Source organism: Psittacula echo (genome assembly GCF_963264785.1).
Source record: "Psittacula echo genome assembly, chromosome: 16".
Taxonomy (NCBI): domain Eukaryota; kingdom Metazoa; phylum Chordata; class Aves; order Psittaciformes; family Psittacidae; genus Psittacula; species Psittacula echo.
In genome coordinates this window covers 10152535-10177788 of record NC_137752.1, presented here as the reverse complement: position 1 = coordinate 10177788, position 25254 = coordinate 10152535, and the positions used below count along the sequence as shown (strand labels likewise).

The following is a 25254-nucleotide window of genomic DNA, read 5'->3' as shown; positions in this document are numbered from 1 at the left end:
GTCCAGCAGTTCATCACAGTAACAGATAGTGAAGTGTCAAATCATTGTTCTGTCTCTGTATAACTTGGTGTCATTAAAGAGATTTAAAGAGGCCAGGGAAATCTTTCTCAGTGAAGTAAAACTTGAGGAAAGTGCAGCTTCTCAAACATGGGATTGAGTGTGTCCTCAGCAAGTTTGCCAATGGCATCAAGCTGTGTGGTTCAGTTGATACACTGGATGGAAGGGATGCCATCCAGAGGGACCTTGATATACTTGTGAGGTAGGCTGATGCCAGCCTTATGAAGTTTAACCATGCCAAGTGCAAGGTCCTACACCTGGGTTGGAGCAATCCCAGGCACAGCTACAGGTTGGGCAGAGAAGAGATTCAGAGCAGCCCTGTGGAGAAGGACTTGGGGGTGTTGGTCGATGAGAAAATGAACATGAGCCGGCTGCAGTGTGCGCTCGCAGCCCAGAAAGCAACCATATCCTGGGCTGCATCAAGAGGAGCGTGACCAGCAGGTCGAAGGAGGTGATCCTGCCCCTCTACTCTGCTCTCGTGAGACCTCAGTTGCAGTATTGTGTGCAGTTCTGGTGTCCTCAACATAAAAAGGACATGGAACTGCTGGAACAAGTCCAGAGGAGGCCACGAGGATGATCAGGGGACTGGAGCACCTCCTGTATGGAGACAGGCTGAGAAAGTTGGGGCTGTTCAGCCTGGAGAAGAGAAGGCTGCGTGGAGACCTCAGAGCAGCTTCCAGTATCTGAAGGTCACCTATAAGGATGCTGAGGAGGGACTGTTCGGACTCTTCATTAGGGACTGTAGTGACAGGACAAGGGGTAACGGGTTAAAACTTAAACAGGGGAAGTTTAGATTGGATCTAAGGAAGAAATTCTTTACTGTGAGGGTCGTGAGACACTGGAATGGGTTGCCCAGGGAAGTTGTGAATGCTCCATCCCTGGTGGTGTTCAAGGCCAGGTTGGACAGAGCCTTGGGTGGCATGGTTTAGTGTGAGGTGGTTTGGCAGGGGTGTTGGAACTTGATGATCTTAAGGTCCTTTCCAACCCTAACTATTCTATGATTCTGTGTCACTGTCTGTGAGAAGTCCTTGGCCCAGGACACTGCAGGGACAGAGAGGCAGCACCTCCTGGGGTTTCATTCCCTGCACTGTAGCTAAATAACCTTTGTTCACAGGGCAGCTTCAACCTGTGCTGACCTTAAAGGAAAAGGCAATCTCCACACTCCTTCATCCTTATAGGTTAGGAAGTAGCGGGGATTTTAGTTTCAGCTGTAAACCTGGATCTCACATCAAATAGAAGTGAGCTCCGTATAACCATTCAGCATGTTCAGAAGAGCAGCAGTCCCCTTTTCATGTAGAAACCCCTCTTCTGGATCAGCTCAGAGTGACATCAGCTGCATGTCTGTCCTTTCCCAAAGCTCAGGTTCTCATGGTGATTTTGGATCTGATGTAGCCAGCTGTAGATCTGTCAGGTCCATTTCCTCCTGAGTAATGACATCCACCCTGAGCTGAGAAGCTGTGATAAATGACAAGAGGTGGATTCCAGCCTGCGTGCCTCCCCTGCTTTGAACCCTGGTCCAAAAATCAGAGTGGAGGCAGCAACAGCTCACCCAGGGCTGCTTCCAGCACTCAGAGTTGCCACGCAAGCTTGAAGGTATAGTGTGTGCTGCCAGCACTAGAGCTGGAAGTAGGATCCAGGACTCCTGTCACCTGCTGCTCCATCTTTTTGATGTGATTTTTCAACACCATTTCTGCCGTCTTGTTGGAAAGAGAATAAAACCTGGAGTTATCTATTTATTTTTCCAGTTGTTTCCATGCTAATGCTGCAGTGCCATGTTATTAGAATCCCAGCCTGGTTTGGATTGGAAGAGACCTTAAAGGTCATCCAGCTCCAACCCCCTCCCATGGGCAGGGACGCCTTCCACTAGAGCAGCTTGCTCCAAGCCCCTGTGTCCAACCTGGCCTTGAACACTGCCAGGGATGGGGCAGCCACAGCTTCTCTGGGCACCCTGTGCCAGCGCCTCAGCACCCTCACAGGGAAGAGCTTCTGCCTAAGAGCTCATCTCAGTCTCCCCTCTGGCAGGTTCAAGCCATTCCCCTTGGCCTGTCCCTACAGGCCCTTGTCCCAAGCCCCTCTCCAGGTTTCCTGCAGCCCCTTTAGGCACTGGAGCTGCTCTAAGGTCTCCGCTTCAGGAGCCTTCTCTTCTCCAGGCTGAACCCAGCCCAGCTCTCTCAGCCTGGCTCCAGAGCAGAGCTGCTCCAGCCCTCGCAGCATCTCCGTGGCCTCCTCTGGACTCACTATTGTTCCAAGTGCGAGTTAGTTTATACTTTTAAATTAGAGGAATGCGGGGTTTTGTGGGTTTGATGATGTCCATGTGCCTTCATCTCTGCTCCAGCAAACTGACACTTGCGTGTTCCTTGCTGCCTGGCTTAACTTACTGCGAGAGATTGTGGGACCAGGTGACCTACAGTAACTTTTCTTTTTTTGGCTCTTCTTGAGCTAAGGAGGGAGAAGACGCAAATTAATTTGTGTTGGTACCTTTTCCAAAGAGCGAGCAGTACTGGAAGGGTGACACACGTGTCCTGAGGGTCTCTTTATAAGGCATTATTCAGGGAGCAGCCTGCTGGAAGCCACTGCTGTAAAAATAGTTATGTCAGGCAGCACTTTTCATTGCATCCTGTGGCATGAAAGGTCAGGGGAGTGGTTGGACTTAAAATAATACCTTCTTTGCTTGATCATTCCCTTTATTTCTTAGGCTGAGCAGCTCGTGTAGCTGAGGCTGGAAGGTAGCAAAAGTACATACTGGCCTTGGGCTAAACCTCTGGATTTCCTTCTAATTTGCAGATGATGTGACAGAATGTCTTTTTTAGTTATTAATTTTTTTCCCCTGATTCTCTTTTTTCCAGGAAGTGGGATATCAGCACGGGAAAACCGTATTTAATGTCTGGTGCAGGAGTGGAGTGCTTGACAAGATGCTAAGAGACAGGCAAGAGACTCGCAAGTCCAAAGCTGATGTAAGTGTTGAGTTTTAATGCACTATTGATTCACACCAGATTGTGTGCTGCGGAGCAGCTGCCCAGGGGTATGAAAGACAATGATTGATGGCTTCCAGGCTGTATTGTGAGCAGGCTTGTATTAGCTACAACTTGTATTTGAGGCAAGAGATAAGATACCAGTTTTTCAAACGTCTTTCCTTGAAGCACATCCTGCACTTCTCCAGCCATCAGCTACAAGTGGCCCGACTGGACTCTTGCCACAGCCCAGGCTCTGATGTCTGCCTGTACGGACCTCAGCAAGTACAATGGGGTCTTGGAAACCCCATGAATTGATTTGCGTTCTATAGGGCAGCTCTTCTGTTGCTATTTCATTCTAACAGGATCTTTATACCTGGTTTATAACCTGGAACCATTCACAGCACAGGTATCTTTGAAGGAGTCATAGAATCCCAGCCTGGTTTGTGTTGGAAGGGACCTTAAAGCTCATCCAGTTCCAACCCCTGCCACGGGCAGGGACACCTTCCACTGGAGCAGCTTGCTCCAAGCCCCTGTGTCCAACCTGGCCTTGAACACTGCCAGGGGTGGGGCAGCCACAGCTTCTCTGGGCACCCTGTGCCAGCGCCTCACCACCAAGCAGGATGTTCACCGGTCACCAGCATTTTCTGATACATGTAACTGATGTGTACGTGTTTGCATGCCCACTTTTCATTTCTTCACCGTGTGTGTCCGCAGTCCTTGTCACAGAGGACACAAATTGGGATCACTGGCATTGATCTTGGCCACTGTTGGCTTTCAGGATGTGACTCAAATAGTTCTCAGATGCTTCCTTGACTTAAACCCTTGCTGGAGATGTGGTTTTAGCCAAGAGCTAAAACCCTGCAAGGCTGTAGACTTCTTGCTTTGTTGGTTTTCTTCCTCAGTCCTCTACTAGAAAAGGCTTTTCGAGGAGCTGTCATTCAAGGCTCTGCAGCAGCTTGCAGTGCTGTCAAGGTGCTGTCTTTCATGCCATCCAAGCAGTTAATGGCACATTATGATTATGGTAAATCTACAGGCTACATGGTGTTGCTGTGTGGTTTTAGTCCCATTAAGGTATCTATTCGAAAGTGGGATAAAAATGTCTTGGTTTTACAACTGAAGGATTGAGGTCGGGCTCTAGTGTTGGGTTTCACTCAGTGAGCTGGCTGCATTTCTTGGTGCGAAAGTTTCAGTTGTTTTCATGAAACAGTTATCACCTTTTTGAGGACTTGGGTGCAATATTGTAATATATTGGCATATTATCCTTACCCACCTTTGAATTCCTCTGATTTAAATCCCAAGTGCCACACAGGCTTCGTGTTTTACACAGTAATTCATCTGTATCGTCTTCTGCAGCTGGGGAAATGAGCAGTAATATTTTAAGTGCTTGCCAAAATGTATCATAACTGTAGTGAGCCTTCAGTAACGAAAGTCAATAGAGGTGGAAAATGACGTTGAGGATTTGCAGCTCTTCCAGAGATGGGTGGTAGAACACTTGGCTGGGAGTGAGATGGCCTGAGGAAGAGCAGTGTTTGCATACACGGACATTAGCGCAGCAATGAGAGGTAGATGACACCCACATCTGAGCTGGTTGCACTTAGACACCCATTTGTCACCTCTGTATGGTGTGAGTCACTTGATGACATGGAAATGGCTCCATTGGGATAAGACACTTATCCATTGGGATAATGGCACCCTCAGCTCCAGCTCCTGTGTGTGAAGGAAGCCAAGGGGACTAGCACTGGTGACTTGCTGTCATCAGACGAATCCTACCCAAGCTGCCTGGCAGGGTGAGTGGCTCTGGGAGGATCACACAGGGACTGAGCTTTGTGGGAAACCAGTTGGAGATCCAAGTGGCCTGAGGAGCCCCAAAACTTGTTATTTCTTACTGGGAAGATGACCTGGACTAGGAGGTACTTTAGTCTGAGCTGCAGAAGCCGAGTCCCCATCCTGCCACTGACAGCTTGTGTTCAGACTAACTGTAAGCTGGTATGTGTTTGATTTTGTGTAGTAATAGTCATAAGGAGAAGTCATGGGAGAGAAAACTGTGTCTGTCTCAGAAATGTTTTCATATTCCTATTTCATAGAATCCCAGCCTGGTTTGGGTTGGAAGGTTCCTTAAAGCTCATACAGCTCCAGCCACAGGCAGGGACACCTTCCACTAGAGCAGCTTGCTCCAAGCCCCTGTGTCCAACCTGGCCTTGAACACTGCCAGGGATGGGGCAGCCACAGCTTCTCTGGGCACCCTGTGCCAGCGCCTCAGCACCCTCACAGGGAAGAGCTTCTGCCTAAGAGCTCATCTCAGTCTCCCCTCTGGCAGGTTCAAGCCATTCCCCTTGGCCTGTCCCTACAGGCCCTTGTCCCAAGCCCCTCTCCAGGTTTCCTGCAGCCCCTTTAGGCACTGGAGCTGCTCTAAGGTCTCCGCTTCAGGAGCCTTCTCTTCTCCAGGCTGAACCCAGCCCAGCTCTCTCAGCCTCTGATTTCATCCTGTATTTTTTATCACAAGCTGGTAACAAGCTCGAACATATTCATTGCTGTAACAAATGCTTCTTTTAAAGAAGACTTCTTTAAAAATGGTCCATTATGTGAGATACAGAAATTCAGGCTGATATTTCAGTTGAATCACGATGTTACAGTCGTGCATCAAGCAGCGTGGTTTACATTTGTCACAGTTTACCCTACTTTATAAAACCCAAGGGCCCTTCACCTGCTCTGGAGATCAAATATGTCTCGTATTCATTGTAGCTGTAGCCTGTCATTACATTTCTGTGTGCACTTGGTGCCAAGGCAGAAAGTGTTCCCTGCTTTTTTCATCTGACTTTTGTTTCAGTAGACTTTAGTTTCAACAGCAAGTTCTGCAGCTCCCACTGGGGTGGCTGTCTCTTTTTTGGTAGTCCATTAGAGACAGTTAAGTCCTTTAGCTCTGCTGTCTTCCCAGGATAACAGCTGATATTTTTAACTTGCCTTTCATTAGCAAAGGTTTTGATGCTTTATATATTTTAGTTCTTCAGCTATTTCCAGCTCGTTCAATGTCTGAGCAAGCTGAGCAGTTTCTTATCATCTTGTTTCCATGTTGTAAGCATGGAATTTTTACCTAAAACCTCCTGTATTTAATCACCGAGATACTTTTCCTTTGCTTTCATCATTCAGTCCCTTTTATCATGTCTCCAAAATGCAAATGCTGAAGACACGAGAGACAGGAACCTTACATAAACTTCACTTGAACGGCCCTTACTCTGCCCCAGCACAGAATAATTCAGTGCTGTTAATTGGATCTCCTTGGGGAGGTTTTGTCTATTGAAGTGTTATTCATAGTCAAAGTTAAATATAATCCAGCAGACTACAATAAGAACTGTCTTCTCTAATTTATTTAATAAAGATGGTACCAAAGAGGATAGTTTCAGCCTTGGAAAAAGAAAATAGCAGCAGAAAGGATTTGGAGTAGGTTTCAAATGAATTTGAGACACTTCTTTGCCTGGTGTTAACTGATGGAGTGTGGTTTGGTCCTTAAAAGTAGTAAGAGGCCGGGCTTAAACATTGAATTCCTGTTGGCGAAGCATCAGATGAGTGTGGGAAGGCACCTGGTTTCCCAGGAGTGGTTCCAGTCTCAGTGCTAAGACTTTGGGGTGCAACTGCCTCATACTCCAGCTGGCCTGCACGGGTCATCTGTGTGACAGTGACAGTGACGGATGCTCCCATGGGTATGGTCACACTGGGGATTGCTTCCTACCCTCGTGAGCTGATGGTGGTTCTCCTGAATCACCTTTTGGTGATGGTGGCTGCAGGATTTGTTCAGCTGTTCAGGTAGTTCCTTGGACTCCCATCCCCTCCAGAGCTGGTCCCTGTCTGCTCCGTGCTCCCGGGACAGCTCAGGCATGTGTCTGCCTGAGTGCTCTGTGCAGTCCCTTTGTCTGCTTGATAAGAGTCCACGTTTGTAGAGCCACAGCCTGGCACGGTGCTGTGTCTCTTGGTGGCCATAGTCTGCACGTATCCCTCAGTCTTATGGCACAAAATGAAGATGTAGATGCCTTTTTCCCTTGTCCTGGGGAACAACCTTCTGCAAACACCCCACTGGGACCATTCAGGTTGGATGTTCAATATGAAACTGGCCTGACTCGCCCTCTTGGTGATTCCTTAATGGTCACACTGAGCTTCCTGATTCTTTCTGTTCTAAAGTGTGTCCTGAGCTACCGCTGTTTCATTCCATACAGGTATGTTTAATTCCCTCTGGGCTTTTCTCTGTGCTCTGCTCCCCACCAGATGTTTGTCCTGGATCCACACCGTGGTGTAGTTGTACTAAATCACATCAAAAGTTAGTTATGGGTTAAAGGTCAACTGAGACCAATCTGCTGCAGCTGTAATGGGCTTCTTCTGTGACCCTCACAGGGGCTGCATGATTCATAGTGTCAGTGCTCTTGCCAGAAGAGCAAAGAATTACTCATAAAACCCCTTTGTAAGCAAACTGCCCTGTCTGGAAGCACATGAGCAGGTCTAGGTGTTTAGAAAAATGATTGTCACAGCAATTCCCGGCAGCCTGGTGTCAATGACATAGAATCAGCCTGGTTTGGATTGGAAGGGACCTTAAAGCTCACCCAGCTCCAACCCCTGCCATGGGCAGGGACACCTTCCGCTATAGCAGCTTGCTCCAAGCCCCTGTGTCCAACCTGGCCTTGAACACTGCCAGGGGTGGGGCAGCCACAGTTCTCTGGGCACCCTGGGCCAGCGCCTCAGCACCCTCACAGGGAAGAGCTTCTGCCTAAGAGCTCATCTCAGTCTCCCCTCTGGCAGGTTCAAGCCATTCCCCTTGGCCTGTCCCTACAGGCCCTTGTCCCAAGCCCCTCTCCAGGTTTCCTGCAGCCCCTTTAGGCACTGGAGCTGCTCTCAGGTCTCCCCTTCAGGAGCCTTCTCCTCTCCAGGCTGCCCCAGCCCAGCTCTCTCAGCCTGGCTCCAGAGCAGAGCTGCTCCAGCCCTCGCAGCATCTCCATGGCCTCCTCTGCACTCGCTCCAACAGCTCCATGTCCCTCTTGTGCTGCTGCCCCAGAGCTGGATCAGGGCTGCAGGGGGGGTCTCCCCAGAGCACAGCAGAGGGGCAGGATCCCCTCCCTGAGCTGCTGCTCACGCTTTGGGGGTGCAGCCCAGCACACGGGGGGGCTCTGGGCTCAAGCACACACTGAAGCCAGGTCATGGGGAGTTTCCCATCAGTAACACCCCCAAGTCCCTCTCCTCAGGGCTGTCCCTGCCAGCAGTTACCCATCTCTCTGCTCTGAGGTGAGGGTTGCTGTTGTACTAAATAAAATCACTGAGTTTAAAGAAAGGTGAGAGTTGTTCAGGGTTTCCATCCTGTGACCTTGTCCCTGGCCCTGCAGGGGCAGGTAGGGCTCCTCAGGGCATGGCACATGGGAAGACCAAAACGGTCTTAAATGCCAAAGTTGTGTTTTGTTAGAGGAGAAATGGAGCAAGCAACTTCTCAAAATAGAGAACACTGAATCCACTGCTTAGGTGAAACAGAGTAAAAATAGTAAAGGTTTGTTGAAAAGAGGGATTAAAGTGAGAAATACCCCTCCTTGCAGGAGGAGCACGTGCCTTGGGCTCATCACTGCAGCACCTCTGGCTCCACATCTTGCTGGGGTCCCTGGGTGGGTTCTGCTCACCCCAGTGCTCAGTTGCTCCCACTGGTCCACGCAGCCTCTCACAGCGTCTCTGCAGGGTGGACCATGTGCAGAGTCCGACCTGAGCCCTCCTTCTCCTCCTCCCAAGGGAAGGCAAAAGGCCCCTGGGCTGCACATGGCCCAGCCAGTGCCTCTTGTGGTGACAAACAAGTCTGATGAGCCCTGTCCGTCCTAGACCAGAGCCTCCAGTTCTTCTCTTCATGATCTTTTCTATAGTTCGCTGAATTCTCAATAAGACTTCTTGTTGCATGGATGGAGAAGGAGCCATTAGAGGCTGTCCCACTGTTTGCACTTGGGAATCCCGTCTCTGCCACCAGGAGAGTTGTTCCGGGAATTACTCACTGATGAGTAATGGCTTTTGCGGGGGCAACTGGAGAATTTGTGTCTGGAGCTTTGTCTGTGCAGTATCATGTTCATGCAGTCCTCACTTGTTTGCATTTCCATGTGTGTGTGTTACCATACCTAAGCCCTGTCACTGTCTTCCAGAACGTGACCTGTCCCACCACCTCCTTCACGGACCTGGCAGAAATCGTGTCCCGGATCGAGCCCGTGAAGGCACCGGTGGCAGATGGTGAGTGGGGTGATCCCAGCGGCACTGCGGGAGCATGGGGAAGGGCAGGGGTGGATGCTCACCCTCCTGTGTGCCACCTCTGACTGCTTCATGGCCCCAGGCTCTAAGCTGTGGTGGTTCAGGGCTGTCTGCCAGCTCCAGGCACTGCGGAGCACAGCCAGCAGAGCGCTGTCTCCTGCTTCATCCAGAGCCTCTGCCCAAGGTGTGCCTGAGCTTGCCCCAGGCCAGGCCCTCTGCATCCCCCTCAGGCAGAGTCAGATGTTCTTGCTGTGGTGAGACATCCCCTGTCAGCGCGTTACCAGTGTGGTCCAGTGCGGTTCCTGGTGGGAGCAATCCATGTGGGAGTAACACATGTCAACTCCTGCAAAGATGAGTTTGCACCCCCGTGTGCTGGCCTGTGTACCTGTGATGGCTTCACTCTTGCATCCATGTCCTGGCATGGGAGGAGGCTGATTTCAAGCTTGGACTGAAGGGATTTTCCCTGCTGTCATGAGCAGGATCTGGAGTGACTCACTGGCTCCAGTGCTTTTTGTATGCTCCTGTTACGGGGAGCCCTAGTCAACTGTTGAGGAACAGGTAACAGCACCTGCATCTTTACATGAAGGTACATTGAGTGCATTGTGCCTCATTCATGCCCTGTGCCATACAGGAACTTGACTGGAATGATGAGAGCTTCCCAGGCCTGAAATCTCCAGTGCTGGAGCTCTTTATAAACAGTCTGTCCCCTCCTCCTGATTCTTGTTCTTGCCGAGGGAAATCTAAAGTTAGCAGTCCTCCCATCTGTGGCTGTTTGTGGAGATGTCCCTGTGGTAATTTGAAATGCTAATTGCAATCATATGCCTTAAGAAGACAATATTAATCAAATGTGGTTGAAACAGTGTGAATAAAAATGAAGAGGTCATGTAACATGATTATTTAAGGCAGAGGCACTGAGACCTGCTGAGATTTAACCGGTGTACTGGGACAGATCTTCCTCCTTGATACAGTTTCTGATCGTTCTCCCCTGTTAGGAAGATCTGCTTCCTGCCGGGTGAGGCCATGGACACCAGTGTAACAAAGGGAGGTGTGTCTCAGAAAGCAGATGTGGCAGATTGTGGGCTAAGGAGGGCCTGTGCAGGGCTACCTGGAATGGGACAGGCAGGTGCCATGTGCTCCTCATGGATGCTGAAATCTGTTGGTTATAGAGACTCCAGAGAAGCAGAAGGAGCATGGAATCTCCCAGCCTGGTTTGTGTTGGAAGGGACCTTAAAGCTCCTCCAGCTCCAACCCCTGCCACGGGCAGGGACCCCTTCCACTGGAGCAGCTTGCTCCAAGCCCCTGTGTCCAACCTGGCCTTGAACACTGCCAGGGATGGGGCAGCCACAGTTCTCTGGGCACCCTGTGCCAGCGCCTCTCAGACAGTTTAAGTCACTTTAAAGGCTTGCCAAGGCAATGTAAAGGGTGAGGTGTCAGGAGCTCTGGGGGAAGCGGCCTGTACCTCGGGAGCTCAGGGAGAGGATGACACCCCCCTGACAACAGCCTTGTGGCTGTCAGATGGCTCCTGTACCTGCTGGTGACTCTGCATTTGTCTGCTCGTGATGGTGGTGATGGTGGTCTGACTGCTGTGTCCCTGTAGGTGACCAGCTCCTAGGCTGGCTGTGACACAGCACTGGCCTAGAGATCCCTCCTAGAGATCCCTCCTAGAGATCCCTTCCTGAGTGAGGCCTCTGACTGCAGGGATTTGGAAGGGCTCTGCCTGTCCTGATGCATAGCACAGGTCTCAGGCTGGGTGGAGAGGTTGTGTCAGTGATTCTGTTGTGAAGAAAGAAGATGAAAATGTTCATGTTCTGCTGGACTGGGAAGCATCAGAGCAAGGGGTGAAAGGCCCCCGTGGGCAGAGGCTGACGGAGCCTCTGGGTCAGAAGTTGTCTCTTCTCTTGGGGAGAGAGCACTGAAAGTTTCCTCTCCACTCTTGAGCAAACTGAGAGCCATGACTGGAGAAACAAAAGGGAGACAGTCCCCTAGGAAGGGGGAATAGAGAGAAGTGGGATGAAGCCCTGTGCTGGGCCCAGGGTGCTGGTGCTGCTGGTGAGCAGCAGCTGAGCCACTGCAGTGTTTGTGTCTGTGTTCTGCACCCAAACACACCCTCAGGTGCGATTCTGTGTCTCTGTTCAGCTGCCCTTGTGTTCTGTACAGTGGTGCCCAGGGGAGCGCGGATGCCCTGCTCCAAGGGTGGCTCAGCTGCATCCCTGGTCACGCTCCCACCAAAAGGGGTTTCCCAGCTACCAAAGCTGGGCAGGCTCCTTGGTGATGTCCCACTGCAGGTTTCATGTGGATGGTTTGGGCTGTCCCCATCACCCCTGGTCTCACAGGATGAGCTGAGGCAGCACTTAGGGGCTGGGGCAGACCCAGTCACGCAGCAGAACGCCTGCAGCAACAGGCACTTGGGTGAAAAGATTTGGGGAAGAGGAATGTTAATTGTGGTGTCAGCTGCCTGGTTTTGCAATGCAGGAGGCACCCCCGACCTCTCAGGGGACACAGTTATCAACACTGGGTCACCCTCTTAAAAAGTACTTTAAAAGTACTTTTATCAAGTAGTGCTAACGCACCTTAGGTTGTGATGAGCTACCAGGTGCCCTGGTTCACACTGAAGCCTGTCAGTGTTCCTGAGACAAAAACCCTGTAGGCACACAGCACCCATTTCCTTCAAGCGTACAGAAATGAGGTGTGAGAGGTGTCCGTGTCCTTTCTGCTGGGAGCAGGGAACTCTGAGAGCATGGAGCTTGCACTGCCCTGCAGTGGTGGGGCATAAACCCCTCTTCACGGGCTCAGTTCTGAGCTGTGCTGTGTGGGTGTTGGTGCATGGAGCGGAGCATCGAGCCCTTGGTCCTGCTTGGTGCTGCTGGGAGTGTTTGTAGTGTAACAGGGCAGTGCCTGGAGCTGAGCAGTGGATGATGGTGTTGGAGACAGCAGGACCACTTTCTGGTCTCCATTCCCCTGCAGCGCCCCAGCACCCAGAGCTGCTGTGTGAAGGGTCTGAGAAGGGACCCCCCTCTTGGTTTTGGTATCTGTGTAAAGACCTGTTAAATGCTGAATAGTGCCTGGGAAATGAAGGCGTTTGGCTTTGATGGCAGTCAGTTTTATTGGAGCGGTAAAGCTCACACTGTTGTTTGTGCTGCCTGTTGCTGCTCAGGTGAGTTTCCAGGTCCTCTGCTGTGTTTTATCCAGGTGGGTTTAGTACAAACTGACAATAATCCTCTGATGCACAGTAAAAAATAACTCAAAAGTCAAGAGAGAGCCCAACTGTTTCTCCCCCTCCTGTTGTGGCAGTTGGACATAGTTCTCGTGTTAAAGATGACGCTGTTGGAACAGGCTGTGCCGTTGTCTTCAGCGCAGAGCAGATGCTATTGACTGTTCCCTAAAGAAATACTTAATCAAGAATCCGGTTTAAACACGAGCCACTCTCCTCACTGTGGGCTGAGCACCAGAGATTGCTTCAGCAACACGGAGCACGCTTGAGCTCATGGAACAAGGGTCACAAACAAGATTTTCTGCCACTTCAACACCTTCACTTCCAGAGTGTGCAAGAGGAAGGTGGCCGTTTGCTGCCTGCACATCCTGCATCCGTGTCCATAGGGATTGGGCTCTGCTGTTGTTTCTGGTGGTGCATGGGGCCAGTGATGGGCACATCCACTGAGCATTGAGTTGATGGGGAGAGTCAGCCCTGTGGGCTGTGAGGTTCCTGTTTTCTACAGCTCCTAAAGTGATGTCCTGGTGCTGAAAGAGGTACTGGGTCTGCAGCGATTGATTGTGGAGTTGAGACATTGACTCCTTGTGCCTTGGGAGCAAGCTTTGGTGCCAGGGACTGCGCTTGGTGTCCTGGCCTGCTGTTCGCTGCTGTGCTTGGTGTGCACAGCTCTTGAGCCTCTCCAAATTCTGCTGATGTGCTGGATTACCAGAGAGAGCAGTGATTGTCCCTGTGGAGAGGAAGGGGCTGTCAATGTCACTGTGTCCTGTGGACCAGAGGTTGTGAGACATGTAATTATCATCTCTGCATCAGGAAGAGCTCACCTGTGCCTGCAGGTCCCTGTTTCCAGTGAGTTGTGAGTGATGTGCAGGGCAGTTTGGACCAGGAGCTCATGGCTTGGCTTGTGAAGGTCTGCAGGGCCCGTCTAGACTGATGGGTGGGAGAGAGCATCCGTGCTGTGAAGAGCATTCACCAGGGAGCATCTCCCGCTGCCAGCGCTTGTGTCTCATTGGGCTGGGCAGCCGGTGCCCACCAGAAGAACACGGGCAGATCGCTGCTGTTGCTGCAGGGTCCAGGACACCAGCACACAGAGGACATGGTTTATTGTGTGACCTGGATAGAGAGCTGGTTTCTGTGTTTGAGCTGTCCAGGTCACTGATGGTGTCCAGCAGCCACCCTGCCCTGTGCCCATTCCCCTCCCAGTTCTCTCCACTGCCTAACCCCAGTGCTTTTTCTCTCTCCCTCCTTCAGATGAGTCAGATTACCAGACTGAGTACGAGGAGGAAGTTCTGGACATCCAGAAGGATGATTACATCGATTTCGCACGCCACCAGGTTGAGGAAGACTCCGACTCGGTATGAGCAAATAAGCAGTGCAGACACTAAACGTGTGCTCAGCATGGTCAGGCCACTCCAGTGGTGCTGCGTGTGGCAGAACCAGGCCCTGCAGCACCGTGGCTTTGCTCCTGAGGTCAGTCAGGGCTGGAGAGTTGAGGCTGAGGGAGAGGAGCTGCAGCGAGGCTCTGGCTGGGTGTGGGGAAGGCAGCAGCAGAGGTGGACAGTGAAATAGCAGGAGGTGACAGACAGCTCGAGCTAAAGGAAACCCTCACTGGGTACAAGGGGAGGTGTTTCCCCATGAGCATGGCCAAGAGCTGCAAGAGGCTGTGTAGGGAGATGGTGGAAACTCCGTCCTTGCAAGTACTTGAAAACCAGACCTGCCCTGAAGAGCCAGATCTGGCACTAAGAGTTCACCCTGCTTAGACCAGGACATTGTCTTACACCTTCTAGAGGTCCCTTCCAAGGTGGTTGGTTCTGTGGGACATCAGGTCCACCCAGAGGAAACCTGCCCTCTGAGCCAGACTTCACACCATGTGGCACAGCCTGAGAACAACGCTTGGGAGGTTGTGAGGCTGCTCTTACTCCAGCTCAAGAGGTCCACAGGGTTAACGGGTGAAGCTGCCTGTTGGGTTGGACAGGAACAGCTTCTCAGTGGGAGCATGTGAATGGTTTGTGAGGGGACCTTAAAGCTCCTCCAGCTCCAACCCCTGCCACGGGCAGGGACACCTTCCACTAGAGCAGCTTGCTCCAAGCCCCTGTGTCCAACCTGGCCTTGAACACTGCCAGGGATGGGGCAGCCACAGCTTCTCTGGGCACCCTGTGCCAGCGCCTCAGCACCCTCACAGGGAAGAGCTTCTGCCTAAGAGCTCATCTCAGTCTCCCCTCTGGCAGGTTAAAGAGTGGAGGGTGTCCCTGCCCATGGCAGGGGGTTAAAACTGGGTGAGCTTTAGGGGTCCCTTCCAACCCAAAGCAGTCTGTATGATTCTGTAAGATCCTGGCTTGGGCAGCTGCCCATGAGAGGATGTGAGGTGGCTTCTGTTATTGAGTGAGGAGCTGGAGGGATGGTGCAAAGATCATGTTTGTTGGGCTGATTCCCAGTGGGTGATGGTTGGTGGATGGGAAGAGCACAGATGTTATCCAGCTCAGAGGGGATGCTAAAGGATTTGTGCTTCCTTTCTTTTTCCTCCTTCAGGATGAAGGGATGCAGCTGAGAAAGCGCAGGAGCCTCCCCAGTGCTGACAGCCAGGCAAGCAGCACGGGAGAGCAGGAGTAGTGCTCGGGATAGAGCCGAGTGCCGCCTCCCATCCCACCTCCAGCAGCTCTCTTTATTTATTAACTGTTTAAAGCAACCAAACCACTGCTATAGTTGAAATTAAGCTTGTGTCCTTCTCCAGACAGGGTTTGGGGCATTCAGCTGCCAGCTCTGAGCACAGATCGTGCCCCATCCCTTTGGTGAAGGGTGGCTGACATGGGCCGTGCTGCCTGTGCAGGTGCTTGTGGAGCAGCTGGTGGTTCATCACTCTGAGATGGGCAGAGGGGGAACGTGCAGTTGGATGCTGCCTTGAGTCCTGCTGCTGTATATTCCAGTCGCTGTTTTTACTGTGAAGGCCCAAAGAATGACAGGATATTAACTGACCATGTTCAGAAATGGGATATTATCCATGTGTGAAAAGGCTGGAGCAGCAGCAGAGACAGGGAGAGGTTTGCAGGTCACTTTCTTTTCATCCAGATCAGATAACTGTAGTTAACTCCTCAGTGACTCAGCCCCGAGCAGCTCTGGCAGCAGCCAGCCTCCGAGTATTGCTCTTGTATAAACTTAAGAAATGAATTGATGTGAACAGGAACTATAGAGCCTGTATCCCTGAGCCACCAGCAGGACACTCACTGACACTTCATGGAGCTGACACAGGTAGCTCTGGAATCACAAGTGGCTGTAATTGCCCTGTGAAATAAAGTTCTTTTGGATTGAAGTGTCTGTGTGGTTCTGTGCGTTGGGTCCCACAAAGAGACTTGTCAACAGCTGAGAGCGCGGCTCTGTTGGGTCAGACCTGCAGAGGAACACGTGTGGCTTCCATCCCCTGACTCCAGCAGGAGGCACTTGGATGGCCAAGCTCTGGCATCTCCAGTGCCCTCCCCTGCCGAGGGCTGCAGGGCTGACGTGAGCTGGGCCATTTCATAAGTCCCAGCACTTGCTGCTCTTGTCTCATGTCTGCCACTGCCGGCAGCTCCACTTGGCTGTGTATCGGAGCCCTTCTGCTCAGCACAGCTCCGGGTGCTGCTGCTGGAGGGGGTTTGTCATCCAGCCCTAGCACTGAGACACCGCAGCGATGCCTCCAGGCGTGAGCAGGGCTGGGCTGTGCCACTTGGAGGCCAGAAACGTGTTTGGTGGCAGCAGCAGGGGCTGTGGTGGTTGTGAGCACTGCAAAGTGTGACCTGCCTGTTTGCCCTCCTCTCACAACAGAGCCTTGCCTCTCCCTGCCCTGCATCAGGTTTCCTCTGTGGTGCCTGTGGATGTTCAGCCTTTACCCAGGGAGGCCCTTTCTTCATGTGGCAGAGCCTCAGGTCAGGGTTGTCTTCACAGAGGGACCCAGCTCCCGGCCCATCCAGAAGCAGTGGAAGTGATCCATGACTGTCACCCAGACCAGGCGGGTCCTGAGGCAGGTTTTGGTTAAGGCCATTGTGCAGCGCGGGCTGCAGCTGCGGGAGGCTGTTCCCTGCGATCGGAAAGAATTAATTCTCACAAAGCAAACTTGAACCTGGCTTTTGCAGAGTGAGTGGAGCCGCGGGGGCTCTGTGCAGCACAGGCTGGCTGCTGGGCTGGAGCGGTTCCCTTCCCATTGAGGCTGGATACGGGGTGAGTTGGTGCCTGCAACGGGACAAGCCTGGGGAGCTGGGGAGCGAGCAGAGGTGAGCACCCACGTTAGGGCTGTGCTGAGCTGCTCTGGGCACGTCTCCTGCAGCAGCAGCACCGTTTCGGGCTCTGATCCTGCTGAGGCAGCTCTGAGCCCCTCAGGGTCTGTGTTACCGGTGGTTACAGAGCAGGAGCCTTCCCCTGGGAAACAGAATGGGGCTGGAGTAGACTAAACCCTAGAGATGACCGAGGTCCTTCTACCAAGCCCATCCCAGGGCTTGAACACCGCCAAGGATGGAGCATTCACAGCTTCCCTGGGCAACCCATTCCAGTGCCTCACCACCCTTACAGTAAAGAACTTCTTCCTTAGATCCAATCTTGGAGGTTTCACGTGAGGCCTTCGAAGGACACATGTGAAAACTAAAGTGCCTTCAGCACCAGCTGGATGAGGCCTCCTGGTGATGGGCAGGTTCTTGTTTGTCAGCCACCTGCATTGCGCTTCCCACAGCAGCGACCGGGTCTGCTCCTTCCCTTTGCCAGCTGCTGGGCAGGATGGGTACCACCGGTTGCCTTGCAGAGGATGATGGCTCCGTCAGCCTGAACCCAGCTCTTGCGTTGCTCTGTGCTGTTCCAGGAGGTCTCTTCTCCTCTGCTCAAGCGGGTAACTCATTCCCGAGTTGTGGATTCCAGCTCCAAGCTTCCCAGCAGCCAGATTTGCTCCTGGAGCCGGGTAGAGCTGCTGGGCTGGTGGCTGCACTGGTTGAAGGAGTCACAGCAAAACTGATCTCCTGGGGTGCTAATGAGAGCCTCTGCTTGCTCTAGGCCTTGTTCCACATGGAAATGGGGCTTAGCTCAGACGTGTGAAGGCAGAAGATAACCTGTGATGTGAGGCTGGAAGTCTCTGTTAAACAACTGACCAGAACTCCCCCCCCGAGCTGCATTCCCCATTCCCCATAGTTGAGCCCTGGACAGGGAACAGCCTCCTCCAGAGCAATGGAAAACAGTGAGGGTACAACTTTAAAGCAAAGCTCTTGTCCCACCTTGCTTTGCTGTGGTCATGGCCTGCCCAGCGCCCGCTCGGCCTGTGCAGGGTCCTGTTGGTTCGGTCCGGCCCCATCCTGCACTTACACCCAGTGCATCCCAATGGTCCTGCTGATCTGTGCTTGGGGGTTTTACGCAGTCCCTGCTCCCTTGGAGACCCAGCCCTGTGCCAAGGAGTCACTGCCGGTCACCGCTCTGCACCTCGGCTCTCCAGTGATGCTCCCATTGCTGCTTGCTGTAAACGAGCAGGAGGAGGTGGTTTGGAGGAGCCCATTGGCCTTTCCTGCTGTCCTGGTGCCTGCTGGGTGCTGGCTTCAGCTGGAAGCACCCCTGAAGCAGGAAGTCTGCCCACAGCTGGGTGAATCCAGCCTCGCTGAGGCCTGAAGGTTTCATCACGGGTGCAGAGGACACAGAGCTTCTTCCTGCAATCAGCCTGATGCCAGCCAAGGCCAAACATGAAGCGGGATCGGAGCAAGGTCCTGAGAGCAGTGACTGTGAGCAGCAGCTGTGGTGGGAAAGGTTCCCTTAAAGCCATTGTCTGATGGTTGCCCATTGCAGGGGTAAAGCCTTGACTGAGCTTTCATCCATTTCAGATGGATGTGCAGCAGGACAAGCTTAACCAGGGCTGAGCCCCTACAACAGAGAAGCTGTGGCTGCCCCATCCCTGGCAGTGTTCAAGGCCAGGTTGGACACAGGGGCTTGGAGCAAGCTGCTCTAGTGGAAGGTGCCCCTGCCCGTGGCAGGGATTGGAGCTGGAGGAGCTTTAAGGTCCCTTCCAACACAAACCAGGCTGGGATGTAGCTGCTTTGTTACCATGGCCCCATGAGCTGTTGAGCTCCTGGCACCAGCACCGGTGGGGTTTGGGATGGACAAACCACTGTTGCCCACGGAAACCCTCTGTCCAAGCCCTTCCCGGGCAGGGGCAGGGCTCTGTGCTGTGCTGTGGGGCCCTGGCTCATGCGGGGCCGTTTGTGATGGCTCCCGCTGTGGATGCTCAGGTTTGTGCCCATGTGGAGCCGGTTGTGCCCCTGCAGCCCCCGGGCCGTGCGGTGCAGGCAGGAGCGGGGCTGCGGCAGGGCCCTGCGCTGCTCCTTGCCAAGCAGACGTCATCCTCCCTGCGTGTTCGCTCCAGAACTAAGCTCATCCTATTTACTCGTGCTTCCCTGACCCCGCAACGTGCGAGCTTCCCTGCGTGCCGCCTGAGGACTGCTTCAGCTGCCGAGATGCGGGGGCTTTGCTGTGCCTCTGGGCTCCATTTGTGTGGCTGTGAGTAAGAGCTGGAAATAAAACCAGCACAGGAGAAACACAGCAAATGCTTTCCCCTCCCGCAGGGCTCCGCGAGGCCGGGCTGAGCCCATGGCGCTGCCGCCCTACGGGAAACAGCCACAGGATGCGAGGTGCCACCATGGGACCATGGATCCAGAGCAGGAGCCTTTGGGGTTGTTGAGGTGATGTTTGGTGAAGGTGATTTTGTGATGGGGCTTTTGGTGGTGCCGGAGCACAGACTCCCACCAGCATCCTCCCTGACTGATGGGCACTCCTGCTCCCGTCAGGCTGCTGGGGTTTATATCCGTGCTCCTTGTCCCCATCCCCTCCTTTGGGTCAAGGGGGGTCTGACTCCTTTTTCCCAATGGCCCTAATTTGGGTTAGGATACGGACACCTTCCACTACAGCAGCTTGCTCCAAGCCCCTGTGTCCAACCTGGCCTTGAACACTGCCAGGGATGGGGCAGCCACAGTTCTCTGGGCACCCTGGGCCAGCGCCTCAGCACCCTCACAGGGAAGAGCTTCTGCCTAAGAGCTCATCTCAGTCTCCCCTCTGGCAGGTTAAAGCCATTCCCCTTGGCCTGTCCCTACAGGCCCTTGTCCCAAGCCCCTCTCCAGGTTTCCTGCAGCCCCTTTAGGCACTGGAGCTGCTCTAAGGTCTCCCCTTCAGGAGCCTTCTCTTCTCCAGCTCTCTCAGCCTGGCTGAATTGTTCCTGGACGCACTCCAGCCCCGAGCAGCGTTTCCAGGGCTGGGAATGCAGCTGGGGCTGAGCGTTACTTAGCACCAAGGTGCCATTTCCCAGGTAATTGGCTCTCGCTGGGGCCAGCACCAGCAGAGAGGGCTCTAATTGAGCCTCAAATCATCAGGGGGCTACAGCCAGGAATGTGCTTCCCATCAGGAAGCAGCCAGGCCTCCAGCTCTGGCAGTGCAGAGGTTTGTCCGTGAGGAGGGATGCTTCGGTCCAGTGTGGCCTCAGTACAGAACGAGCCCTCGGCCGGCACTGGACACCCCGGCACCAGGCAGGAGCCGGTGCCAGTGAGGGACGAACACTGGTGGTGCTGCTGGCAGTGCTATTCCTGGCACTCTTGGCTTTCCTGGCTCTGTCAGCGAGAGCAGGATTAGCTCCGCAGGCAATGCTGTCCTCGCAGGAGGAGCAGAGCTCTGTGACCGCACTCACGCGGTGCGGATTGTGGCTCAGGAGCAGCATCAAATGTGCATCCCTTTTAAATGTCCCAGAAACGACGCGTTTTAACTCGATGAAGGCACATGGGAGGGGATGTGCAGCCCCGCAGGGATGTGTCAGCAAGGCTGGGGCCATGCTTGAGCAGCCCTGATCTGCCTGCATGGTCCCGGGCACAAAGGGGTGAGCACTGTGCTCTGCTTGAGCACGTTCCTGCTGCCTGGGCCACTGCGGGTGCTCAGGGGTGACCCCAAACACCCCATTTGCCCCTGGTGTTGGCTGCCAGGGCGCTCTGTGCCCACCAGGCACAGGGAGCTCAGGTTGCTGGTACTGCCTGAGCCTGAGGCTTCATCCACATCCAATATAACCCCTTCACTCCACCTTGGACACGTGTGCATCCCCCTCCTCGTGGACTGAGTCCTGAACCTCCTTCCTCGCAGTGGCTTCCACGCTGCCTCAGGGCAGAGGCACTCGGTGGCTGCCATTTCCAGGAGAGGGGGTTCTGCTCTTGGAGTGGGGATGTGCCCAGGCTGGGCTGTGCGTTGGCTCTTGCTGGTTGGATGTGGTGAGAAGGACACGTGTGACGGCTCTGCTGTCCTTGGCTTTTTCATTCTGCTGCTTTCCCCTCTCCCGCTGGTGTGTGTCCGGATGTTGCTGCTGTCCCTCTCCCAATTTAGGCACTGAATTAACTGGAAGTGGCTGGTGGGTGACCTTTCCCCTTGCTGCAGAGCTGGGTGATGCTGGCCCCACTTGGGACCTCCCTGTTGCTGCTGCCCCGTGGCTCAATCACGGCACTAAGTCACTTGGGGGCTGTTAAATCCCACCCTCCACTTGCTTCCTTGCTGGAAATAGAAAGCTTTTAACAAAGCAAAGCTCAGAAAAGCTTTTAGAGCAGGGCTGGCAGTGAGGCACCCCTGGGACTCCAGGGTAATGAGGTGGGAAAGACCTGGTGGGCAGGAGGTTGTGCTGTGGATCTGTGCCTGGGCTGCAGGCAGGAATGCTGCTGGGGGCTGCCCATGGCCACCCTTGAGGCTCCTGCTGGGACATGTAACTGGTGGTGAAGGAGATTGTGGTCCCTGAAGGCAGAGGGGAGAGCTGAGCCATGCAGGGCTCGTTGGGCTGAGTGAGCCCCTTCCTGGGGCTCCTCTTCTGCAAGGAATGAACCTTCCAGCGCACTCCAAGTGTCAGGAAGGTTGAGAGCCCCAGAGCTGCTGGGCTGAGCTCCCTGCTGGAGCCATGGGCAGGGTGGACACCAGAGCCTCTGCAAGGACCACAAATCACAGCAGCTCCACTCCCCACCACCAAAGCTGGATGAGGCTCCACAGGGGCCCAGCCAATGTGGCTTGGATGGCTGGAAGCTGAGTTACTGAAAGCAACTCCCTTGGGGACCCAAATCCAAGCTGTGTCCACGGTGGCCTGGGACCTGCTGCTTTGGCAGGAGGCAAGGAAAGGCTGCAAGTCCCCATAGATCTGTGCCCGCCAGCGCCCTGCACATGTCCTGGCTCCCACAGGACCCTCCTCCTCCTCCCCAGAACCTGCACTGGGGTTGGCTCTGCTGATCCACAGGGATGCGAAACTCCCAGGGGAGCCATTCCCAGGGCTGCCAGCATCTGCCCCAGCACATGGCCAAGTGGGGACCCAGTGGGATGAGAGCTGTGCCGTGTTGTGCCGTGCCGTGTTGTGCTGTGCTGTGCCGTGCTGTGCTGTGCCGTGCTGTGCTCTGCCGTGTTGTGCTGTGCTGTGCTGTGCCGTGTTGTGCCGTGCCGTGTTGTGCTGTGCTCTGCCGTGTTGTGCTGTGCTCTGCCGTGTTGTGCTGTGCTGTGCCGTGCCGTGCTGTGCTGTGCTGTGCTGTGCTCTGCCGTGTTGTGCTGTGCTGTGCTGTGCTGTGCCGTGTTTTGCTGTGCTGTGCTGTGCCGTGCCGTGCCGTGCCGTGCTCTGCCGTGTTGTGCTGTGCTGTGCTGTGCCGTGCTGTGCTGTGCTGTGCCGTGTTTTGCTGTGCTGTGCTGTGCCGTGCTGTGCCGTGCTGTGCCGTGCTGTGCTGTGCCGTGTTTTGCTGTGCCGTGCTGTGCCGTGCTGTGCTGTGCCGTGTTTTGCTGTGCCGTGCTGTGCTGTGCCGTGTTTTGCTGTGCTGTGCCGTGCTGTGCTGTGCTGTGCCGTGTTTTGCTGTGCTGTGCCGTGCTGTGCTGTGCCGTGTTTTGCTGTGCCGTGCCGTGCTGTGCTGTGCTGTGCCGTGTTTTGCTGTGCTGTGCCGTGCTGTGCTGTGCTGTGCCGTGCTGTGCTGTGCCGTGTTTTGCTGTGCCGTGCTGTGCTGTGCCGTGTTTTGCTGTGCTGTGCCGTGCTGTGCTGTGCTGTGCCGTGTTTTGCTGTGCTGTGCCGTGCTGTGCTGTGCCGTGCTGTGCTGTGCTGTGCCGTGTTTTGCTGTGCTGTGCCGTGCTGTGCTGTGCCGTGCTGTGCTGTGCTGTGCCGTGTTTTGCTGTGCTGTGCTGTGCTGTGCTGTGCCGTGTTTTGCTGTGCTGTGCCGTGCTGTGCTGTGCCGTGCTGTGCTGTGCTGTGCCGTGTTTTGCTGTGCTGTGCCGTGCTGTGCTGTGCCGTGCTGTGCTGTGCTGTGCCGTGTTTTGCTGTGCCGTGCTGTGCCGTGCCGTGCCGTGCTGTGCTGTGCTGTGCCGTGCTGTGCTGTGCCGTGTTTTGCTGTGCTGTGCCGTGCCGTGCTGTGCTGTGCTTTCTTTGCTTTCCTTGCTTTGCCAATCTAGGTCACGCCATGAACCCCAGCGATGGTGACAGCTAAAAATACTCTGAGCTGAGCCGAGCGCTTCCCCGGCCCCTGAGAAGGGCCATGGCCTCACCGGGTCACACCTTGACCAGGAGATGCCCCAGTCCTGGCGGTCACCAGGCCCTTGTGCTGCTGGGGCCAGGGGTGATGTAGGAGCAGGTGATGCAAAAGCTGCTTCGGGGCTGCAGGTCCAGAACCCAGATGGAAAATGCCTCTGCTGGTGGTGTGAATGTCACCACGAGGCGACTTGCAGCCAGGCCCCTGCTCCGTGCAGAGACCCTCCCCTGAGCCTTGGGTGTCTCATCTCCAGCCTCCTCAGCAAACCCCATCAGCTCCCCTTTACTGTATTAAAAACCAGTGGCAGAAAGTAATTGCAGGGGGAGGGATGGAACCCAGGCCTGATGCAACAGCCCAGCAAACCCATTTGTTTCCTCTTGGGAGAGTGCTTTCGGTTTGGTGTCACGCTTTTGGAGGGTGCCAATAGGATGGGGATGAGTGGCCTGAAGTGTGCTGCTGGGTCCTGGTGCTGCTGTGAGATAGAGCTGGCAGTGGAGCCTGTCCCCAGCACCATGGCTGGCACCCCATGGGGTGTCTGCAGCTTGGGGAGCTCTGGGCAACCTGGTCTCATCAAAGTTCCCCTGCCCGTGGCAGGGGTTGGGACTGGATGAGCTCTAAGGTCCCTTCCAACCCAAACCAGGCTGGGATTCTACAACTTTGTCTCCTCTTTGGGACTTTGCCTGACTCCTCTGGGACCTCTCTTTTGGGACTGCAGAGAAGCTTGGCTGGGACAGTCCCCCTTTTCTCATCCTCTGCCTCCAGTTTCTGCACTTGGGGCCGTGTTGCTGCAGTGCTGCAAAAGCAACCGCCTCCAACTTGTGATGTCTCCATTTTTTGCATCCCATCTTTTCGGGCTGAAGCCCTTGCTCTGTTCCTGTTTGAAAGCTGCCCTATTTTACTACTGCCAAGCGAAATCGGGTTTGTGCACAGAAAGGATCCCAGTTGCTCTGTATAACTGCTGTCATCATCATTCACTGCCAGTCTGCTCCCAGCAGCTGTAGCAACTCTCAGCTGTGTTTTGTGCTCATTTCTCAACCAATGATGAAAACATTGATTAGTGTCAGGCTGGGACCAGCTCCTGCAGAACCCCTTTAAATCAGCTCTGTTTGCTGATGGCTCCTTGTTTTGGAGATGGGTTTGCAGCTCTCCATCCATTTAATGTGGGCTTCGTTGAGATTCTGTAGCACTAAATTTGTAATTAGGGTGTCATATGCTATCGAGTCAAACACCCTGCCAAAAGCTAAGCAAATAATGGCTATGTGGTAACCATGTGGTAACCTTTATCTACAAACGTGTCATTTTCTCAGAGGAGGAGATGAGGCTCATTTGACAAGACATGTTCCATTGCACCACACCGACGGTGTATTTTTAAGCCTTGAAGTCTGCATTAAATGAACCCTGTGTGTCCTCTCCACTTTCCAATCTCAGTGTCATGCTGGATGGAGCAGCTGTTAACCAGGGCCAGCACCACGTTAGCATCCTGCCCACCCTGGCATCTCCCCAGGCTTCAAGCCTGCTTGAGGTCCCTCAGGTGCTGATCACGCGGATCTCCTGATGTAGAAGCCCCACAGATGTCACCTCTGATGCTCTCAGCTGTTAGTAGAGCACAGAGTATTTACCATCCTCATGGCTTACAGTTCCGTCGTTCCTAGATGCAGCAGGGACGCAGAGAGCCTTGTCACTAGCAATGCACCTCCTGCAGCACCATCCAGCTGCAAACCCCCTGAGCAAAGCGGTGTCACTTTGACACTGGTCCTGCTCCAAGCAGGATGTTGGACTACAGATGCCTGAGGTTCCTCCTGACCAAAGTCTTTTTATGCTTCTCTAAGTTCAAGAAATGAACCTACAACATCATTAATGCTTCCTCTGTTCCTAATTTATTTAGTGAACCTCTTGCTGGCCGTGGCTTTGCCAGGCATGGATTTTCCTCTGCCTATTTACCCTCCTCTATCAATTTCTGTGCTTCATAGCTCACTGCAGTGATTGCTGCAGATGGATTAGTATCTATTACTTTCTTCCTCTTCATCTATATCATCATTTTGCTTGGGTTCAGGTTACTAACTCACGGGCTTTCAGCCAAAGTACATTTTCTTGACTCTGCAATATTTAGCTTACAAACAAAGGGGGTTCTTTCCTCTTCATTTCTCCTTTTAACAGTCACCACCTCTGTGAAGTTTGTGAAGCTGCTGGTTCCATGGGTGATGAAGTGTCCAGCAAGCCGTGCCGGGCCATGGGAGAGTTACATGGCCCCGTAGCACAATGGCAAAACAGCCTGGAG

At 53.7% G+C, this 25254-nt stretch overlaps 1 protein-coding gene across 3 annotated transcripts in view; it reads left to right on the top strand.

Annotated features, from left to right (window-relative positions):
• PNPLA7 (patatin like domain 7, lysophospholipase) overlaps window positions 1–15715 on the top strand; it is a 126072-nt gene extending 110357 nt beyond the window's left edge. For all 3 annotated transcript variants that reach the window (XM_080630523.1, XM_080630525.1, XM_080630524.1), the window contains 4 exons: window positions 2904–3011; window positions 9164–9248; window positions 13726–13829; window positions 15004–15715. In XM_080630523.1, coding sequence (XP_080486649.1) covers window positions 2904–3011; window positions 9164–9248; window positions 13726–13829; window positions 15004–15084 — 378 coding nt within the window. In that variant the 3' untranslated portion in view covers window positions 15085–15715. The remainder of the gene's footprint in view (window positions 1–2903; window positions 3012–9163; window positions 9249–13725; window positions 13830–15003) is intronic.
• Window positions 15716–25254: the final 9539 nt, after the last annotated feature.